The sequence below is a fragment of the Cricetulus griseus genome, chromosome 4 (genome assembly GCF_003668045.3).
Source record: "Cricetulus griseus strain 17A/GY chromosome 4, alternate assembly CriGri-PICRH-1.0, whole genome shotgun sequence".
In the NCBI taxonomy this organism is placed as follows: Eukaryota; Metazoa; Chordata; class Mammalia; order Rodentia; family Cricetidae; genus Cricetulus; species Cricetulus griseus.
This window is the reverse complement of record NC_048597.1, coordinates 122,305,116-122,323,564: the sequence shown is the minus strand read 5'-3', so window position 1 is coordinate 122,323,564 and position 18,449 is coordinate 122,305,116. Positions and strand designations below refer to the sequence as shown.

The 18,449-nt window shown below is 43.1% G+C and overlaps 1 protein-coding gene across 4 annotated transcripts in view; it reads left to right on the top strand.

Moving 5' to 3' along the window:
- Positions 1-18,187, top strand: part of Yap1 (Yes1 associated transcriptional regulator) — an 83,297-nt gene extending 65,110 nt beyond the window's left edge. For all 4 annotated transcript variants that reach the window (XM_027415168.2, XM_027415166.2, XM_027415167.2 and 1 more), the window contains 3 exons: positions 10,260-10,390; positions 13,875-13,987; positions 15,295-18,187. In XM_027415168.2, the coding sequence (XP_027270969.1) occupies positions 10,260-10,390; positions 13,875-13,987; positions 15,295-15,533 (483 nt within the window). In that variant the 3' untranslated portion in view covers positions 15,534-18,187. The remainder of the gene's footprint in view (positions 1-10,259; positions 10,391-13,874; positions 13,988-15,294) is intronic.
- The last annotated feature ends 262 nt before the right edge of the window (positions 18,188-18,449 follow it).

The following is an 18,449-nucleotide window of genomic DNA, read 5'->3' as shown; positions in this document are numbered from 1 at the left end:
CTGAAACTCTGGTAAATAAATGCTTTCAGATCTTCATTTCATATTTGAATAGAAAATACTTGCTGTAGTAAAGTCACCAGGAGATACTAAACATCTTCCTTTTTTTATTTTATGTGCATTGATGTTTTGCCTACATGATGTCTGTGTGAGAAAGTCAGATTTTGTATAGACAGTTGTGAGCTGCCGTGTGGGTGCTGGGATTTGAACTCAGGTTCCTGTGTGTTTCACCCTTTGTGTAAGCTAGGATAGATAGCCTTGAATTCTCATGGATGCCATGGCACCTGGTTTGAGCTAGGGGCACAGCTCAGTGTTCACACACACTCAAAAAGGTGGGATGTAAACCACAAAAGGTGTTAAAATTGGAATCAATACTTTAAATTTGTCTAATCTAGATGAAAAATATTGGAGATACAATTTTTTAAAATTGTAACATGTGCCACTCCACATGTTAAAGATTTAAAATAAAGTGTCCTGTGGGCATGATTGTACAGACGTATGATCCCTGTACTTAGGAGGTGAAGACAGGAGATCAGGACTTCATAGCCTACCTTGGCTACATAGCAAGTTTGAGACCAGCCTGTAATTACATAAGACCCTTTCTAAAAACAAATAGTTGTTTGCTTACATATGGTTTAGTTGTCAACATATTGATGGTTTGTGAAGATGCCTATCGGTGTATTTGGCTGTGGTGGTGGAATCTGTAGGATTGTAGTGATGGATGTTTCTCTCTTATCCTACATATTTTCTCCATGACCCTAAGACCACCCATAGGAAAAAGATTGTCATAAAGGGGTATAGCTGTACTTGTCTAATGAGGAAAGCACAGTTTATTTAATCAGTGTTTCGAGTGACCAGAGAGCCTTCAGAAATGATAGCCCAAAGATCCAGGGAAAACAGTTTGATACTGCAGTTCAATGAGCAATAAAAAGAAGATAAGATCCAGTGCTAACCTCTAGGGGAAGCCAACAGACCTGACAGTTCTGGTTCTGCTGGCCTCAGATCAGGACAGCTTCTGGAGTGGAGGTCTCAGCCCTTCAGAGGTGCTTAGAGACCCCTTTCCTTGAAGAGTAAGGGGAGGGGTAATGTTTCTGGACTTTGGTTTGTGTTTACCCTGACTCTCCTTGGAGAAAAGGAATTCTCAATCTGGCCTGCTGCTTTTGGGGACAGAGGGGGAGTGTGAGGAAGATGGGGAGGAGAGGGGGGTAGAAAGGGACATGGGTTCTAAGGGTTTGGGGCCCTTCCTCTGTCCTTTGTTTCAGAGCACTCAGCTTGCCAAAGCACCATGCAACAGTGTCAAGCAAGATTTTGTTTTGGTTTTGAGCGTGGTGGTTTGTTTTTTCAGTGTTTCTCTGTCATCCTGGCTGTCCTAGAACTCTGTAGACAGGGCCTCCAGAGATCTCTTTGCCTCTGCCTCCCTCTCACAAGCTGGGGTTAAAAGTGTGCCACACCTGGCAGGGAAGATCTTAGTGTAGGTGGCTTCCCAGGAGGGATACAAGAAAACCAGTCTACAAGAACGTGCAGACTTAGCAGTGGTTGCTTTGTATGACTTCTCTCAGTAGAAATCACCCATGTGAACAAGACGTAGATATGGCTCCTCTTTCACAATTAACGATAGCGCCTTGTGTATGTATACCAGGGTGTCAGTGGGCACCAGACTCCACAGTGTGCTGCATTGGTGGTTTGGTTTTGTTTTGAAACAGGGTCTTAACTATGTAGGTCTAGCCTCCTGCTTTGACCAGGCTGGCCTTGAACTCCTAGAAAATTTCAGGATTCTGTCTTCTGAGTTACGGGATTATAAGTGTGTACCACCACTGTCAGCATTTTTAAATTACTGAAGTCAGAAACTTTTTTGATGAGGTTAATCACGTCTGTATTTGGTATTCTATGACATTTGTCGATGTGGGTTAATGAAAAACCTGAAGGCCTGTAATGTGAATCATATCGAAAGAAGAAAGACTTTCAAGGCATTTTTAGATCTTCAATAATTAAATATGGAACTTGTCTTCATAATTTATTACAGTGTGTTTACAGGATTCAGGGAAATTGTCCTTACATAGATGCTAAGTTTTCATTTTCCCATCCAAAAGAAACTGTACTCTGTAAACATCCATCTCTGCTTTGAGTGTGAGACTCACAGCCCCACATTCTAGTCAGATCTCTCACATACACAAGGCGGTGCTGCTTTAGAATTGCAGAGGCCTTCCTTGTGAGCACACTCTGGCCGTGTCACAGGTCTTCAGGGAGACATTGTGAGGCAGTACCATCTTCTGGGTATACTTTGCCCTCTCTTTCTGCTGACAATGTGGTTCTGATTGTCTGGCGTTCTCTCCTGCCTGTTAAGGCTCCCTGGCTCGTAGTGTGTGGTCAGCCTCTGCTCCGTTCCCTTCTCTCCTACCAATTAAAGCTCTGTTTCCTCTAAGGCCAAGTCTCACCCAGAGGTGTCCTCATCAGAATTTTTGAAATACCCAGAAAGAAGACAATCATATAAAAATGTCTTACCGCAGCAATCAGTGAGCCTAAGATTTAGGTGGTCAAAAGTCAATCTCAGTCTTCATAGAAATGATACTGTTTTGTGACTGAATTAGACCAGTTCCCGTTGTAGCGCCTCAGAAGCTGTTTCTGAGAGCACTAGTGTTGGAGGCATTGGCTGACACTTGGTAGAAAAAAGGCTCAGTTGCCCCATATTTTTTACACAGCAGAATCACCCCACTGTTCAGAAACATGTGAAAACAATTGCCAACGATATTTCTTTCCTGTGAATTTAGTAATAGCAAAGAATTTGGCTTTCCCCCAACCCAAAACTGTCTTTCAAGTTAGCAGACAAATCCTTTTAACACCTTTTCCAACATTATCTTTCTTCTCTTGAAAGTCCTACTTTTTCATAAATCCTAGATTTATTTGACTGGTTTCTCGATGTTTTATTTTTTGGTGGGAATGTTAAAGACAATTTTGAGTAAAAATGGAAGGGAAAAGCTGAGCATAGAGGTATATGCCTGTATTTGTAGGACTCGCCTTGAATCCCAGCACACAAGAAGTAGGGACAAGCAGATTGCTGCAAGTTCAAGGCCAGCCTGGTCTGCACAATGATTTCTAAGCCTTCCAGGGCTACATAGTGAGACAAAGGTGTTGGAGATTAGCCAGAACCACCTCCCACACACCATTAAAAGTTTACTTTGTTCATTTTACTAACTAAAATCTCTCTTAAGGGATTGAAGCCATAAGGCGCCTTTGTTTTTTTCTTATTTACTTTTTGATTTGAGCCCCAAGTTACGAAAGACCAAACTCTAGAAATCTGTCAGAAACAGTTTTGAATCTCAGTGTGATCCTAAGAACACTGCACTGCAGGTGTTTATGTTATTGCCTGTCAGAGCAGAGAAGTAAATAGTCCTCACGATGGTCCAAAGTATACTACATACTTCTTTCAGTCGAAGTGTTTTGGATTTGAAAATAATTTTGTAGATGACACAGACATTAAGAAATGGGGCTAGGATGTAGCTTAGTGGTAGAGCACTTGACCAGCATGTTTATCGTGTCCTAAATTCAATCCCTAACACCAAAAAAAAAAAAAAAAATGAATAAAAGTATTGTAGACTAAATCTGTTGGTGGCCATGCAGTCTTGGCTGCTGAGGAGGTAGAAGAATCTCAAGTTCAAGACAAGACCCTATCAGAATAAAGGGGTTGGGGACACATAATTCATTGGTAGAATGAATTGCCTGGCATGCATGGCTCCTGGGGTTCAGTCTTCAGTACTAGGAAGCAAAATCCCTCTTCTTTTGCTTTGTGGGCCTGGGGATTGAACCCAAGACCTTGTATGTGATAGCCAAAAACTCCACCACTAGGCTGCATTCCCTAGCCCAACTTAATGTTTTTATTTTAGAAGTAATGAAGAACTCTGTGACTTATCGATGAGTTGGAAAATGAGGCTGACAAGACCCATGTCTGTTTTGGTTTGGTTTTTTGAGAGGGGGATGGCCAGGAACTCACTGTGTAGACCAGGCTGGCCTAGAACTTGGGTCACAAACATGTACCATCATACCTGGCTAAGACTTCTATTTTGAGCAATGAAAATAAATGGCTGCTTCTGCCATTTTAGAGTTGTTGATCCAGACTGCAATCTCCACGAAATATTGTTAATAGGAAAATATACTTTGGAATTATTCTTTATTTCCTACATTTAGATTCAACTAACAAACTTGTCCCTTCTTAAGTAGATGATTATCAACTTGCCCACACAAGTGCCATGTAGAATCCAAAAGCAGATGTTTTGCAGCATAGCTCAGTACTGCCAAAGACAACAGTTGTTTTAAGAAAGTATATGTTGACTTGGCTGCTTCCTCCTCAGATGGCTAACTTAGTATTTTCATGTGCAGCATATATGATTTGTTGCATTGGGTTCAATAAATTAAAATTGTTGTTGGCTTCAAGAAATTGTCAAAAGCTAGAGAAGTGATCAGTCGGTGTAAATATTTCCCACATAAACGATGGGAGTGCAGTGGAGGAGTCACTTTGCCCGTGATCTGTCTTCTTTTGTTCTAATTTATTCTCTGTGATGCAGCCTGGCTTGAACTACGAACAGTCCTGCATCAGCAACCCTACTATGATTACAGACTGCAACATACCTGGCTTCCACTCCACCTTCCTGTTTTTTAGTCACGTAGCTTCGGAGGTCATTGAGTCTAAAAGCAGCAGTTTCCCTTCCCATAGAGAGTCATCTGTGCACGTTTATGTACAGCCACGGGCTTCCACTACCACTCTGTAGTAGATGTTGCTTTTCCTCAGTGTTCCTTAATCTACGTGTAGGTGGTTTTAGTAACCAAGTTTGAAAGTATTGAAGTAAATGACACATGCCATTCACACTTAATAAGCAAAAGGCGTTCTGCATGTTGTCAGAACGTTTTGGAGAAGACTTAAGTCAGGTCTCAACACATGAGTGGAAATTGGGGAGTATATCCTACTCGATGCTTTACTTAGTCAGATATTGAAGGAGAGTAAAATCCCTTGTAAGCTGTCCAATGAAACACATGTTGGTTGGGGATGAAGAGTTAGTGGTGGAGTGTTTTCGTCTCACCAGTTCAGTCCTCAGCATAGAAACAAATGTTTGTTACTGAAAACACCCACTATTCTTCAACTGGGTCAGTGTGGTGGAGCTGTTAGAGCTTAAGTCTGGACATAATTGGATAGTCTACAAGAGTGATTTCACTGAAGCATTTGATGTTGCAAGTTGCTCCTATCTCCAAGGAGCTTGGGGATTAGTTCATCTTGAACACAACGCCTAAAATTAGACTGCTGAACTAAAAATATGGGTTTGTTAAACTTCTCTTTTCCCAAAGGTAGTTGGAAAAGTTTGTGAAAGTCTTTCAAAAATGGGGAAGTAAGCAAGTCAGAAGTTTGGCCAGAGCCTAGTCAGGCTTTTGCTCTGTGTCAAAGGTCAAATAGTTCTTCTAGAGTATTTGACTTTTTCTAAGTCAAGTAAGTATTTTTAGTGCATTTTCTTCTGTAATAATTCAAACATGCAGTAGCTTTTCCCAGTGAGCCTGTAAATCTCAGCTAATCTGGGACATGTTTAGAGTTGGATCTGCACTGTGAATAAAGTCAGTGGTCCTAGCCTAGTCTGAGGGTGCTTTCCATTGTGGGTCATAAGGAAGGGTTTACTGAATCCCAAGATGGACTTGTATTTACCACCCGGTTCAGTAGCAGTGTCCTCTCCCACACACAGTACTTGCCCAGCAAGTGTGAGGTGCTGAATCTGATCCTCGGTACTACTGAGATCAGAGAAAAGGAAGGCAGTTAGTGTGTGCTCTGTATTAAAAACAATGCCATCTTTTAAAAAATGAAGATGAACACAGTGGTAATAGTAAAAAATTGGGGCAGAGGATTAGACTAGTTTTTGGTTTTTTGAGACAGCGTTCTTGTAGCCCAGGTTGACTTTAGAACTTAAAATCCTGCCTCAGCCTTCCAGGTGCTGAAATTACAAGTGTGCACCACCACCTCACCTAGCTTAGGTCTGGGTTGGTGGTGTGTGTGTGTGTACACCAAATGAAACAGTATATGCCATGTGGTTCCATTCACACAGAACTGGACTTAAGTGCTAACTGGGAATGGCAGAGAATGCAGGTCCTTGTTTGCTGAGGATGGGAGTGAGGAGAACAGCAACCGTAGGAGGAAACAGGGCTGATTCTGGTGTCTGTAGCCCCAGTTACAGAACTGTGTACAGTTAGAAGTCATGGGTGTGAATCAGTGTCAGAACTACTCAGGGTACCTACTCAGTTCTTTCTAGAAATTTTGGAATTCGGCTTGGACTAAAATGTCTGGTGTGTATGTGTCTGTGCGCGCATGTATTATCAATGTCTTTGGTTCTGGTTTCTTGGCAAACTAATGCCAACCCATCACCCACAGTACCTGTTTTCATTGATCCTCTCAAGGTCACTTTAGCTGAGTTTTTGGTTGTGGCTCAGGTGCTCTTCTGAAGTTTGGGTTCCTTGGGTAACTAGGAATGAATGGCAGCCTTTTCACTGAGTCTGCTGGGTCTGCAGCATCTCCTGATGGGAGAAACTGAGTTGTTAAATGAAGGAGGAAGTAACAATAGCTCCAAAACCAGAAAAGCAGCAGAATTCAAAGCAGTAAAATCGTGGGGCAATTAAATTTGGTTTGGTTTTTAAATTTTTTTTTGAGCAGGAGTTTCTCTGTATAGCCCTGGCTGTCCTGGAACTCACTGTTGTAGACCAGGCTGGCCTGGATTTCAGAGATTGCGCCTCTGCCTCCTGAATGCTGGGATTCAAGGTGTGTGCCACCACAAACACAGTACAGTTATTTCTATCAACTGTTGGTCAGTTATGGCAATGCTGCTGTTTATTGAAAGAAATTCAAAGCCAGGCAGACAGATGTCTCTGTAACACAATTAATAAAAACCCAGAGACAGATACTGGGTTTCAAGCTGAAGATCACAGAAGCAAAGCAGCTAGCTAGCTGGTCACTAGCTTTTACCTCTCTACCTTAGGCTGAAAGGACTGCCCTCTGCTTAGCGTGACTGGGGAATAAATCTCACCAAACCTCAGACTGCAATCCCAGACTGCTGCCTCTTTATTTCTCTCAAATCCTGGGATTAAAGGCATGTGATCCCAGGTGCTGAGATCACCTTCGTTGTGAGCTGTTTCTTTTTAGGACTGGATCAAGTTCATGTAGCTCAGTGTGGCCTTGAACTAACAGATGTATCTGCTTGTCTCTTGAGTCCTGGGATTAAAGGTGTGTGTCACCATTGCTTGGCTTCTATGGCTTATGTCTAGCTTTGCTTTCTGTACCCTCGGGCAAGCTTTAATAAATCCTAAATAATATATCACCACGTGTCTCTGATAAAATGAATCTGAGGTGTTGGGATATGGGGGAGGGATGGCACTTGCCTAACTTGCCCCCACAGCTCATCACAAAACCCTGGGAGTCTTCATTTTCACAGTGTTACTGTTGTTATTCAGTAAAACAGCTTATTTACTCTGTCCTTAAAGAACATGGGATAAATACAGTATGATCAGTGCCATAAGCTTGCTGTGTGTTCAGGGTTTTAACAATTAACATGAAAGAAGTGTTGCTTCTTAAGCTCTAAGCACCAGGAAGAAAGACATGTCCTAGCTAGAACCACACATGGGGAAACTGCAGGAATGCACCACTGTTAGAGGAGTCACGTCTCACTTTTCAGGGTGGTGTAGGAAAGTCAGTGATAGAACTCCGTTGGACAGAGATGGAGGGGTCATCCCTGCACTGCCAAGGAAGTGGACTAACTGCTGGGCAGATCAGGAAGAGATGACAAGATCTCAGGCTGGGCCTGGTGGTCTCGTTCCTTGTTGAAATGGGAAAGGGGTGGACATATGCTCTACTCACTAGAGGATATGCAGACACTGCGTAAGAAAGACAGACACAAACACACACACAGGTACAGGGCCCAGACACAACTGAAGACCTTTCGCTTGTAACGATTCCAATATGGACACTTGTGTGTCCCCCCCTTCCCTGCCCCTGCCACCTTGCAGCAATTTCAGCTTAAAAGATGGGATCATTTGAGCTCCAGACACCCAGCTCCAAGTTGAAATTTGCTGGGTGGAAAAACTGTATGTCAGAACCTGAAAGGTCCTTGTGTATATTTCATTAACTAGTCATGGATTCCAGCTTATAAGAAGGACAGAAGAAGCCAGGCGACCAGAGTAGGAAGAGTCTGGAGTATGAAGTGTAGTGGGAGAAGAGGTCATCCAAGAGTGGGGGGGCACCCATCATTACAGTCACTTCCCACCAAATGGCTAGCATATCAAACAGCGGGCTTCATTATGACTTTCATATGTGTATGTTATGTGCTTTCCTCATATTTCACAACGGGAGAAACCATATGATACCTGGTTTGTGGGTTTCTTTTGTTTTGTTTTTGTTTTTTTCAGTTCTTTTTTTGCTTGTTTCACTATATTGACCTCCATTTTCATGTGTTTCCTTCGTGGCTGAATAAAAGCCATTGTGCGTATATATCACGTTTTCTTTATCTACCTACACATCTGGCTTACTGGGTCTCCACTTCTGCCTCTGCTGTTGTGAATAACCCAGCATAAACATAGATGTGCAAGTGTCTCTAGGAATTCAATCCCTCTGTTTCCCCAGGGTGATGCAGCTGGTCTGATGGTCCTTCTGTTTTTAATGTCTATGTTGTGCTGATTTCCATTGTGGCTGTACTAATTTACATACCCTCCAGCATCATGTAAGGTTTCCTTTCTTCCCTACCTCAGCATGTTTGTTTTCTTGATAGTCATTTGAACGAGTTGTGGGTTGTTTTGTTTTCCCTTTTAGTTTTTCAAGACAGGGTTTCTCTGTGTAACAGCCCTGGCTGTCCTGGAACTAGCTCTGTAGACCAGGGTAGTCTTGAACTCACTGAGATCTGCCTGCCTCTGCCTCCCAAGTGCTGGGATTAAAAGCCTATGCTACCCAGCTTTGAACTAGTTTTGATCTGCATTTCCTTGGTGGCTAAGGAATGGAGGTTTTATTAATAATGCTTATCAATAGTAAAGGAGAATTTATTGCATAGCTTGTCATAATATATAAAGGATCTGTAATAATGAATATAAATAGTACTTATGAAGTAATAATATATTATGGAAATGTCTGAGTTATGGAAATACTGATGAAAAATCAGACCCACAATGAATACTGTTATTGTCCATTCATAATTAAAGAAAATGTAAAATTTGCATTCATATTTGCCAAAAATTTAAGGTAATCTTTCCCTTCCACGTTGTCACACAAGTTCAAAAACCTGAATCTTCAGGCACCTCTAGTTATGGAGCTCCAGTTTAAACAAGGAAATGAACAGAGGGTATAAATAAGCCTGGATTAAAAAAAAAAAAAAAAAAGTGGGTTTACAGAGAGGAGAAATCGTGGAAGTGGCTGTGGAGAGAACGGTTTTTCTGGCCCTGGACACTGCAGGGATGACGTGGGTGGGAGGAGCTGGAGGAAGGGTGTGCCTTAAAGGCAATTGCAGAGGGGCCTGGCAGTGTCCTTTGTGATGCCCAGAGAAGGCCATATTGCAAGTCAGCTAACAAGTAGGCAGAGGGAGCCTGTGCTCAAGCAAGGGTGGTGGTTGCACAGGAGACATAGGGGCAGAGTAGTGACGGCGTCAGTGAGAGACCCTGGCCGAAAACTCTGAAACATCTCCTGGCCAGATGCCCAGGTGGGATTCTCCTGAGTACTGTTGGAGCCCTGTAAACATGTCTCCCCAGAGGAGAGGACACGGCTCTGTCCAGCTTGGGGGAGGGGGTCCCTGAAGTCAAGGAGGCTTGATGGCAGGGTATAAACACTGCTGGGGCTGAGGGGAGGGTTGTGTCTGGCAACAAGTCATCAAATGTTCTTTCTGTTCTGTTTTTACTGCTGGCCCAAACCATTGAGAGCTGGTAAGTAATGACAAAATCTAAGAAGAATTGTCTAAAGCCAGGAAGGGTTTGGGGGTCTTTTCCAATAAAGAGAAATGAAATGTTAATGTTAATTATGCATGTTTGGGGATTAGTACAAGTAGGCAAACTGACATGTCTGCAGCTTAGTTTCTTTCTAGTCATTTGAAGTATATAGAAGAATTTGGTTATTCTGATTAAGAAACATGTTAGCTTTAAGGAAAACATTAATATTGTAATACACTACACCCCCCTTTTCATTGTGACACTTTATCTCTTTTAATCTAACAATAAATTTGTTAATCAGCAGACTGATCCTCTCTACATTTGTTTATTTGTTTAAGGAATTAGCTCTCCGAAGCCAGTTGCCCACACTGGAGCAGGACGGAGGAACTCAGAATGCTGTGTCTTCCCCCGGGATGTCTCAGGAATTGAGGACAATGACAACCAATAGTTCAGATCCCTTTCTTAACAGGTTAGTAAGAATGCTGGCCAGGACCTGGAGGATTGTCGCTGGCGTCATTGCTCTGTTTTGTGCTTGTCTGGCTGTTTTGAACGTCTATGTGAGCCATAACCCATAGCTGTCAGCCATCTCCACAAATGCCAAGTGCAGTCAGAGCTGAGGGTTGAAGGGGCCGAATCCTGGACAAGAAGACGAACTGTTCAGGCTTGTGGAAGGGATGTGGGTCAAAGCCCCAACATGCTTGCATCTGCCTACACTCTATGCTAACATTGCTTAAAATGGCAGTCTTCAAGAAACACGTGAGTGCCTTCCCCATGAAAGGCATGGACAGCATCTTATCCCCTGAGCTGGAACTTTCCACATGGCTAGCTATTCATGTAAAGCCTCATCTCATACTCTTTAAGGCTCTCATGTAAGGAGGTAAAATATACAAGGCTGTGTCCCACCCAAAACCATAAACTTTGGTGGCATTATTTTAAGCAATACAGCTTACAGGCACCTCGTAATAAGTGAGTTCACAGTCCTTGGGGTCTGGACTTCAAGTGGATGATACACAAATCACTGTGTTGAGAACTGTTTTTTATTTGCAAACCATTTTAATTAATATTTAAAACCTACCCTGCTGTTTTAATTTTGCTTTTTAAGAGAAATTAGAATACTCTCTGGGCTAGACTCCCTCCTCCCATAATGCTTTTAAGCAACAAATTTTTCCTTCCTCCTCCCCTTTTTTTTCCTCTTCTGTTTTGAGTCAGGATCTCTTTGTAGCCCACATCAGTGATCCTCCTACCTCAGCCTTCAAAGTGGTAAGATTTACAAGATGGAGCCATCATGCCAGCTTGCAACACACTTGTAAAATTGGTTTAGGGAGCCTGGCAATGGTGGTGCATGCTTTTAATCCCAACAGAGACAGAAGGATCTCTGAGTTTGAGGTCAGCCTGATCTACAGAGCTAGTTCCAGGACAGCCAGGGTTGTAACACCCAGAAATCCTATCTCAAAGAAACAAATACAAAAGAACAAAATAAGGTTTAGGAAAACTTTTTAATTCTCATAAGTTAAATTGAAAAAAATTTTTTTCATTTTAACAAAAAGTATTTTTGTCCTGTTAAAATGTTTTGAACAATTGAATTTTCCACCATCCTGGAACTCTTGGAGTAAATTTGTGCCAGGCACACCCTCACTTAGCAGAAATAGGGGGATTATTCCTGTGGGTTTGAGGACAGCCAGAGCTACATAGTGAGATCTTCTCAAAAGAAAGCAAACTCAGGCCAGGCAGTGGTTGCCCACACCTTTAATCCCAGCACTCAGGAGGCAGAGCAGGCAGATCTCTGTGAGTTCGAGGCCAGCCTGGTCTACAGTGAGTTCTAGAACAGGTTCCAAAGCGAGAGAGAGAGAGAGAGAGAGAGAGAGAGAGAGAGAGAGAGAGAGAGAGAGAGAGGGAGGAGGAGGGAGGGAGGGAGGGAGGAGGGGGGAGGGAGGGAGGGAGGGAGGGAGGGGGGGAGGGAGGGAGAGAGAGGAGAGAGGGAAAGAGGGAGAACGAATGAGAATATTCTGGAGTTAGCCTGGCAGGTAGGTTTGTTTTCAAAGGCAATGAAATGTATAAATCCAACCTGGGGTGCTAACTCACTATGATCCCAGCACTTGGGAGACTGACACAGTATGAATAACACGTTCCAGGACAAGCTGTCTGAAAATATACACACAGAGATACAGATTTTAAATTTTGGTGTAAAGTCAAGTACACTGACACAAGACTGTGATTCTAAACTGAAGCTGGAGATGCCAAGAAAAGGACCTGCACAGTCTCCCAGGAGAAAAGTCCCTGTCTAGTTGAAGACTTCCCTGAGGATAAAATTGAGCCGGGAAACGGCTAAGTTGCACATCTTCCTGACGGTTCAGTCACTATCTCCAGACAGGGTCCTCATTTAGGTCTCCTAAAGGCTCAGGTCCCAGATTCCAAAATGCACCTGGATGACAGTTTTCTTTCTTAAAAAAGACTCTTGATGTCTTGTCCATTGCTTACTAGTGAATCATACCTATACATTAAGTTTAGCTCTGGCCTGTGCGACCCCACCTGTCTCTCAGGTGTACCTCCATGCTCCCTCTTTTTGCCTTCAAAGTCCTTCAGTCACAGCTGCTGCTGCAGATGAGGCTCGTGGTTCCATAGAATGTGTGTTCATCTTTTTTTTTTTTTTTTTTATTAACCTCTGTCCTCCGAGCTTCTCTGTCAGGTTGTCCTAGATGTTCAGCATTGGTTAGCAAGGGTTTGGTAGAGATCAGTTATAGCCAAGAAAGCAGTATGAGCTCTCCCCACATCACGGTGGGCTTCCCTCTGTAGCTTGTGAAAGTTTGTAAAGTCACCTCCTCCTTATCAGACTCAATTGTCTGATGAGTGTCCTGTGTGGGAACAGTGTCCCAACATTTAAAGCTAACAGGCATCCTTGGCAGAGCCACATGGCTGTGTGTATGCCAGCAGTCTTAGAGGCAAGTTTGTGTTTCTTGGATCTGTGTGAGGCTTGTGAATTTTGCCAAAATCTGGCAGAAACGTTGGCATAAGCCAGTGTTTGTCATCTACTGAGTGATAAGGGAAAGAATGGGGCAAATGCATTGAAAGGTAGGGAAGGAGATTGCAATAAAGCTTTTTTTTTTTTTTTTTAATGCTGAGGTGAGGTTTGTTGGTTTGTTTTTGTTTTGTTTTTTGACAAGCACACACTTAAAATGTCCACCGTGTAAGGAGAGTCAGTCTACATTTGTGATCAGAAACCAGGAGGAATAGCAGCTGCCTTCTGGGTTGGGGTTTGTTAGTTTTGTAGAATTTAGGTCTCCAGTTAACACCAGCTGCTGTTCTGGGCCATCACTTAGAGTGTTCAAGGCACTGAGTGCAGTCTTGAGACTTTCCATTCAGCCTTAACTAAAAATGTCGGTTGGCACCCACCTGCCCATTTCTCCTGAAGGCTCTTTGCTTTGTTGATCTTTTACTTCTGAAGTTGGGGTCTCTTCTCTGGTGCTGAAGTGTTTGGGTGCTCCCCTCCCCCAACAGAAGCCAGAAGATCTAGCTGTGGGAACCCTTATCTTCAGGGACTCATCTGTTTTGGCACAAAAGCATTCTGTTTTTTTTCTTTGGGCTTGGCTTTTTGTTGGCTTAAGTTTTCTGCCTTGGAGCTGGGAATTCCACGTAAGACTAATGCAAACTTGCCCACCTGGAGTGTAGGTTTTGATCTCTCTTCTCTCCCTGGGAACTTGAGACCTTGAAGGCCCCAAGCTTCAAGGTAGTTAATGGAACTTGTCACTTTTACTCACTTGCCACCAACCTCAAAACCTTAGGATACCTCTTGTACCTTTGACAGCTATCATTTTAGTATGTCTGTCCTACTGTAGGAGAGAGGCTGTCAGGCTTAAAAGAGGCACTAAGGTGGAAGGTCATGCTTTAGTACATGTTTAGTTTTGTCCTGAATTGAATAAAAAATTTTCTGTCGGTCTTTGTCAATGTTTTCATAGTGGCACCTATCACTCTAGAGATGAGAGCACGGACAGTGGCCTCAGCATGAGTAGCTACAGTGTCCCTCGGACCCCGGATGACTTCCTGAACAGTGTTGATGAAATGGATACAGGCAAGTATTTATTCACTTACAGCTGGTCATTGGCTCTGATGAACAACTTTGAGCAAAGATAAGAACTTTAAGTCAAATTCAGCCTGTTTTGTTTCTCCTTCCTTCCTAAACAGGGTTGCACTGTGTGGCCTGGGATTCACAGAGGCCCTGTCTGGAGTGCTGGGATTATGGCATGAGCCTTTAAAAAAAACACTGATTTTTACTTTCTTTTTGAGATAAGGTCTTGCTGTATAGCTCATGCAGAGATTTCAGTCACACAGCATCTTTTGATACCTGTTTTGTTAACGTGGACGTGGTGGGGGGGCTATTAGAAGTCTCTCTCATTTTAGGTTTGTGTTCTTAATTTTGGATAATTTTTTTATGTAGTTCATTGTGTCTCTTTTCTCTGAATTCTTTGGGTTCAACCTGGGGTATTAAGGGCTAGGAAGTCAGATGTGTGGGAGTTTAGTGTAAAGCCCACTGGTTTTATTGTTGCAATAGTTATAGAGGTATTGATGAGCTAAGACACACCTGCCTTGGAGGGGTGAGAAGACAGCAGGATGAGCACTTCTCGGTAAGCTAGCTGGGAGTGACACATTCACCCCAAAGTGTAGAGGAAGTGTACCGTCTTCATGCCCTATTTTATCTGATGCATGAAGACGGTATTTGGAGAGCTTGTTTTGTCCCTGCTTCTTATGGGTTCACCTAGGTCTGAAATCCCCTTTAGGAGTCATTTGAGCCCACCTCATGACTAGCCCCACCCTGGCTCCTCTGGCCCTTGTGTCTCCTCTCCAGTCCCCTGCAGCACTCACAAATGGTGTTTTCCTGAAAGTAAGTTCTGATGAAGCTCCAAGGAGGAGTGCTAATGTCATGGGTGAATCAAAAGTCCTGTGGGCTGCTAAGTTTGAAATGAGTCTGGGGCACTCACAGTCTTCGAGGACCAATGCTGTTGTGTGTGTGACCTGAGAGTAGAGCAGCATGTCCCAGAGTGCATCTGAGAGAAAAGACCCTCCATCTTAATCTTCTTAGGAATGGTGGCTCCTTTCTGGGAAAGAAAGGGAGGCATGGCTGTCATTTCTTGATGCTGCATATAGCTTTCCAAAGGAGTTTCAGTTCTTCATGGCCCACATCAGTGATTATTACACTTTGTAATGAGCAGCCAGGCTGTACATTACATGGCTGTGAAATGGTGAGGCACATACAAACTTGACATTACCTAGTGGTCTGTGTGTGATTTTCTAAGGTAGATTCTGGGTGTTCCCGGGACTTCATGCAGTGCAGCTCTGGTATACAACAAAACACTCTTGTTTATTCCTCCCCAAAACTAGGTGACACTATCAACCAAAGCACCCTGCCTTCACAGCAGAGCCGTTTCCCAGATTACCTTGAAGCCATCCCTGGGACAAATGTGGACCTTGGAACACTGGAAGGAGATGCGATGAACATAGAAGGAGAGGAGCTGATGCCCAGCCTGCAGGAAGCACTGAGTTCCGACATCCTTAATGACATGGAGTCTGTGTTGGCTGCCACCAAGCTAGATAAAGAAAGCTTTCTCACATGGTTATAGAGTTGCCAGGAAGCCACTCTCTGAGTCTGAAGGATCCACGGAGCCTAAGATGTGCACCCCTGAAATTCAGATAAGCCAGTGGTTGAGTATTTGGCTATTACAGGAAACAGATGAACAAATGTCCAGCAGGGATCTTCCATCCACTGTTCTGCTCTTTTTCGACATCGCTGCTGTTAACGTTGCTGACCTGTTCACATCCTGCCCTAAAGAATCAGAACCACACAAAACAAAAACCCCCTTCGTGTTCTTTTGCTCTAGTAACTACTATTCTCTGGGGTTGCTGGGGAATATCCTGTTTGGGTGATGGATGTTCTTCCTTTTGCCCAGTGGTCTTCACCCATCATTTTAACTGAACACTCAGACTGAGAACTGAAATGCTTCATGTCAGAGCATTTGTTCAAGAGGTAGTTTCCTCCGTTGCCCTTGGCCCTCTGGTCCAGCAAGCCAAAAACATGGCATCTGATCTTAAGTAGTCAGTGCCATCGGGAGATCTCAAAGACTGGTGAACTTTTTATTTCTTCTCCTGGTGATGCCATTAGTCACATGGTAACCTGGATTTTATTTTAGAAGCTTATAAGGCATGAGACAGTTTCCATAGAAATATATTAATTATTGCCACATACTCTAGGCTAGGTTTGAGTGGGTATTTTTGTGGGTGCTGGTTGGTCTCCCTCCCTCCCTCCTTCCCTTCCTCCCTTCCTCCCTTCCTCCCTCCCTCCCTCCCTCCCTCCCTCCCTTCCTCTCTTCCTTCCTTCGGTGATTGGTTTTGTTGGAACATAGGCAAATTAGTAAAGTTGTTTATGGCTATAGCTTGGGTGGGCAGTACTGTGGGGGGGGTGCAGGAAATCTGTATTTCCTGGCTTTTTACCATCTTATTTAAATCTTGGTTATCTCCTTTCTACATATGTACACACACTTATAATGTCTATGGTAGTGTGATAGCAGAATGTATCTTTTTAAAGGTTTCCTTCTTTTCCAGTTTATTTTTTAAACAGTAGCCTTGAACATACGCATTTAGAATACATGACTAGTAGTTTTTGTTTCACAAATAAATAGTTTAAATTCCTGTTGGCAAACTGTAGGTGTTCAAGGTAGGGCAGTGTTCTAGAAAGGGTTCTGCTGTGGTGAAGCCTGGAGGAGCTCTCTTGCCCTCTGTACGCTTTGGTGACTAGGATGGAAGCAAACAAGTGGCCTCACTCCCCCTGGGACCAGTTCATGCTGGGCAGTCACTGAGCAGGAGTGAACTTCAGAGGTAGACATGCCTTTTGCCTTCACCTCAGTTTTGGATGTGAATTCAGGTACTTGAGTTCTCATTTGTCATGGTCACAATGAAGACCAGATTGAGTGTTACCTGCAAGGTCATTCTTGCAAATCCTGCTCACACTTTTCTGCCAAATGGACCCTGGGGGCTTGTGTAGAAGGCTGTGAGGTCATGGGTTGGCTGGTAAAGTGATCAGACTTTAAATGTGGGGGGGTAGTTGAACTTAGCAAAGGGATAGAGATAAGCATGAGTATGCCTTATTTTTGCAAGAAGAGAGATTGCTAGAGTATGTGTCTTCAGGAGTAATGATGGCTTCCAAAGAGTATTTTTTAAAGGAACAAAATAAGCATGAATTAACTTTTCAATATAAGCTATGACGTGTAATAGTTGGTTATGAATTGTAGTGGCACCAGCTAGCACCTCTGTCATTTAAGGATCTTTTTGAATGCTTTTAGAAGAATCCCTTATTTTCAAGGGTTAAAATGAGCAGACAAACTATTCTTTCCCTGGCTAAAGCTGCTGTGGGAACCCTCAGCTTAGGAAGGTGGAAATCTGTTGGCGCTTTGGTTTAGTGTAGCACGGGAATGGAAGTAGAAAAGTTTTATTCAGTTCTTTGAGTGCTCAGAAAATGCAATCAGTGTATTATATATGATGATTCGTAGTCAGAATCAATGTATTATACGTGATGATTCATAGTCATTTGTAGTCATCGACCCTAAGGCTTTTTACTAAGAAACTAGCTGAAGATTCACCCTTGAATTAGGTCTGGGGAAATGGCCACCATCAGGAGGATTTACTTTAGAACAAAAATGAAATTCTAGTCTAACTCAATAGTGTGTGGTGAGTGTGCAGACCATAGGGCATTGGTGAGTGCCTGCAATTTGCCAGTAAGCCATTGAGTAAGACTGCATCCTCTGTGTGGACCGATGAGCTGTAGTGTGGTTGGAGGATGGGAAGTTGGGCTGAGGAGGTTAGTGGGGCCGTGATAGGAAAGTTTTTATGAACTTCTTTCTCTTAAGACTTAGCTCACATCTTGTTACCAGTAAAGAAGTTGTTCCTAAACTTTGAGTCGCTTAAGCTTGCCCACAAAATGAGGTGTGCAATTTTCCTTCCCTGGGGATTGTTTGCCTGGTAATACCTCAGTGTCCAGCAGCCCTTGGTGCCTGACAGCTCTCTGGCCTTATCACACCCTTTGTGCTGACTTCGGGCGGGGACCTGAGCACCCTTCCCTTCCCTCAATCACGGCCTCAATGTCGTCTTTCTTGTTGTGTCCTTGCTGATGTAAAAGTGTTTAATGCTTCCTGGCTGTAGTGGGTAGCATGCGGATAAGAATTTAACTGGTTATTCTTGAATTTCTTTTACAATAAACCAATTTTTATAATCTTGAAATGAATCAGCTTTTTACATTTGTTTTCTTTTCAATTTAGGACTTCCTTTGAGTTCCTTGGGATCAGAAATAGAGGGCATTGACTGGAGTTTCAGAGCAGCTAGTGCTCTGTGCGTCATATTAACTTTCCTAATACAGAGACAACCGCTAAAAAGAAAAAAGGAAACACCTATGGAATGTGCGATATGACTGACTGTTTTTAAATGAACTTGTGCCTTAGGTAGAGAGATTGAAAAGGAGCAGAAATGAACTAAATAATTTTAAAATC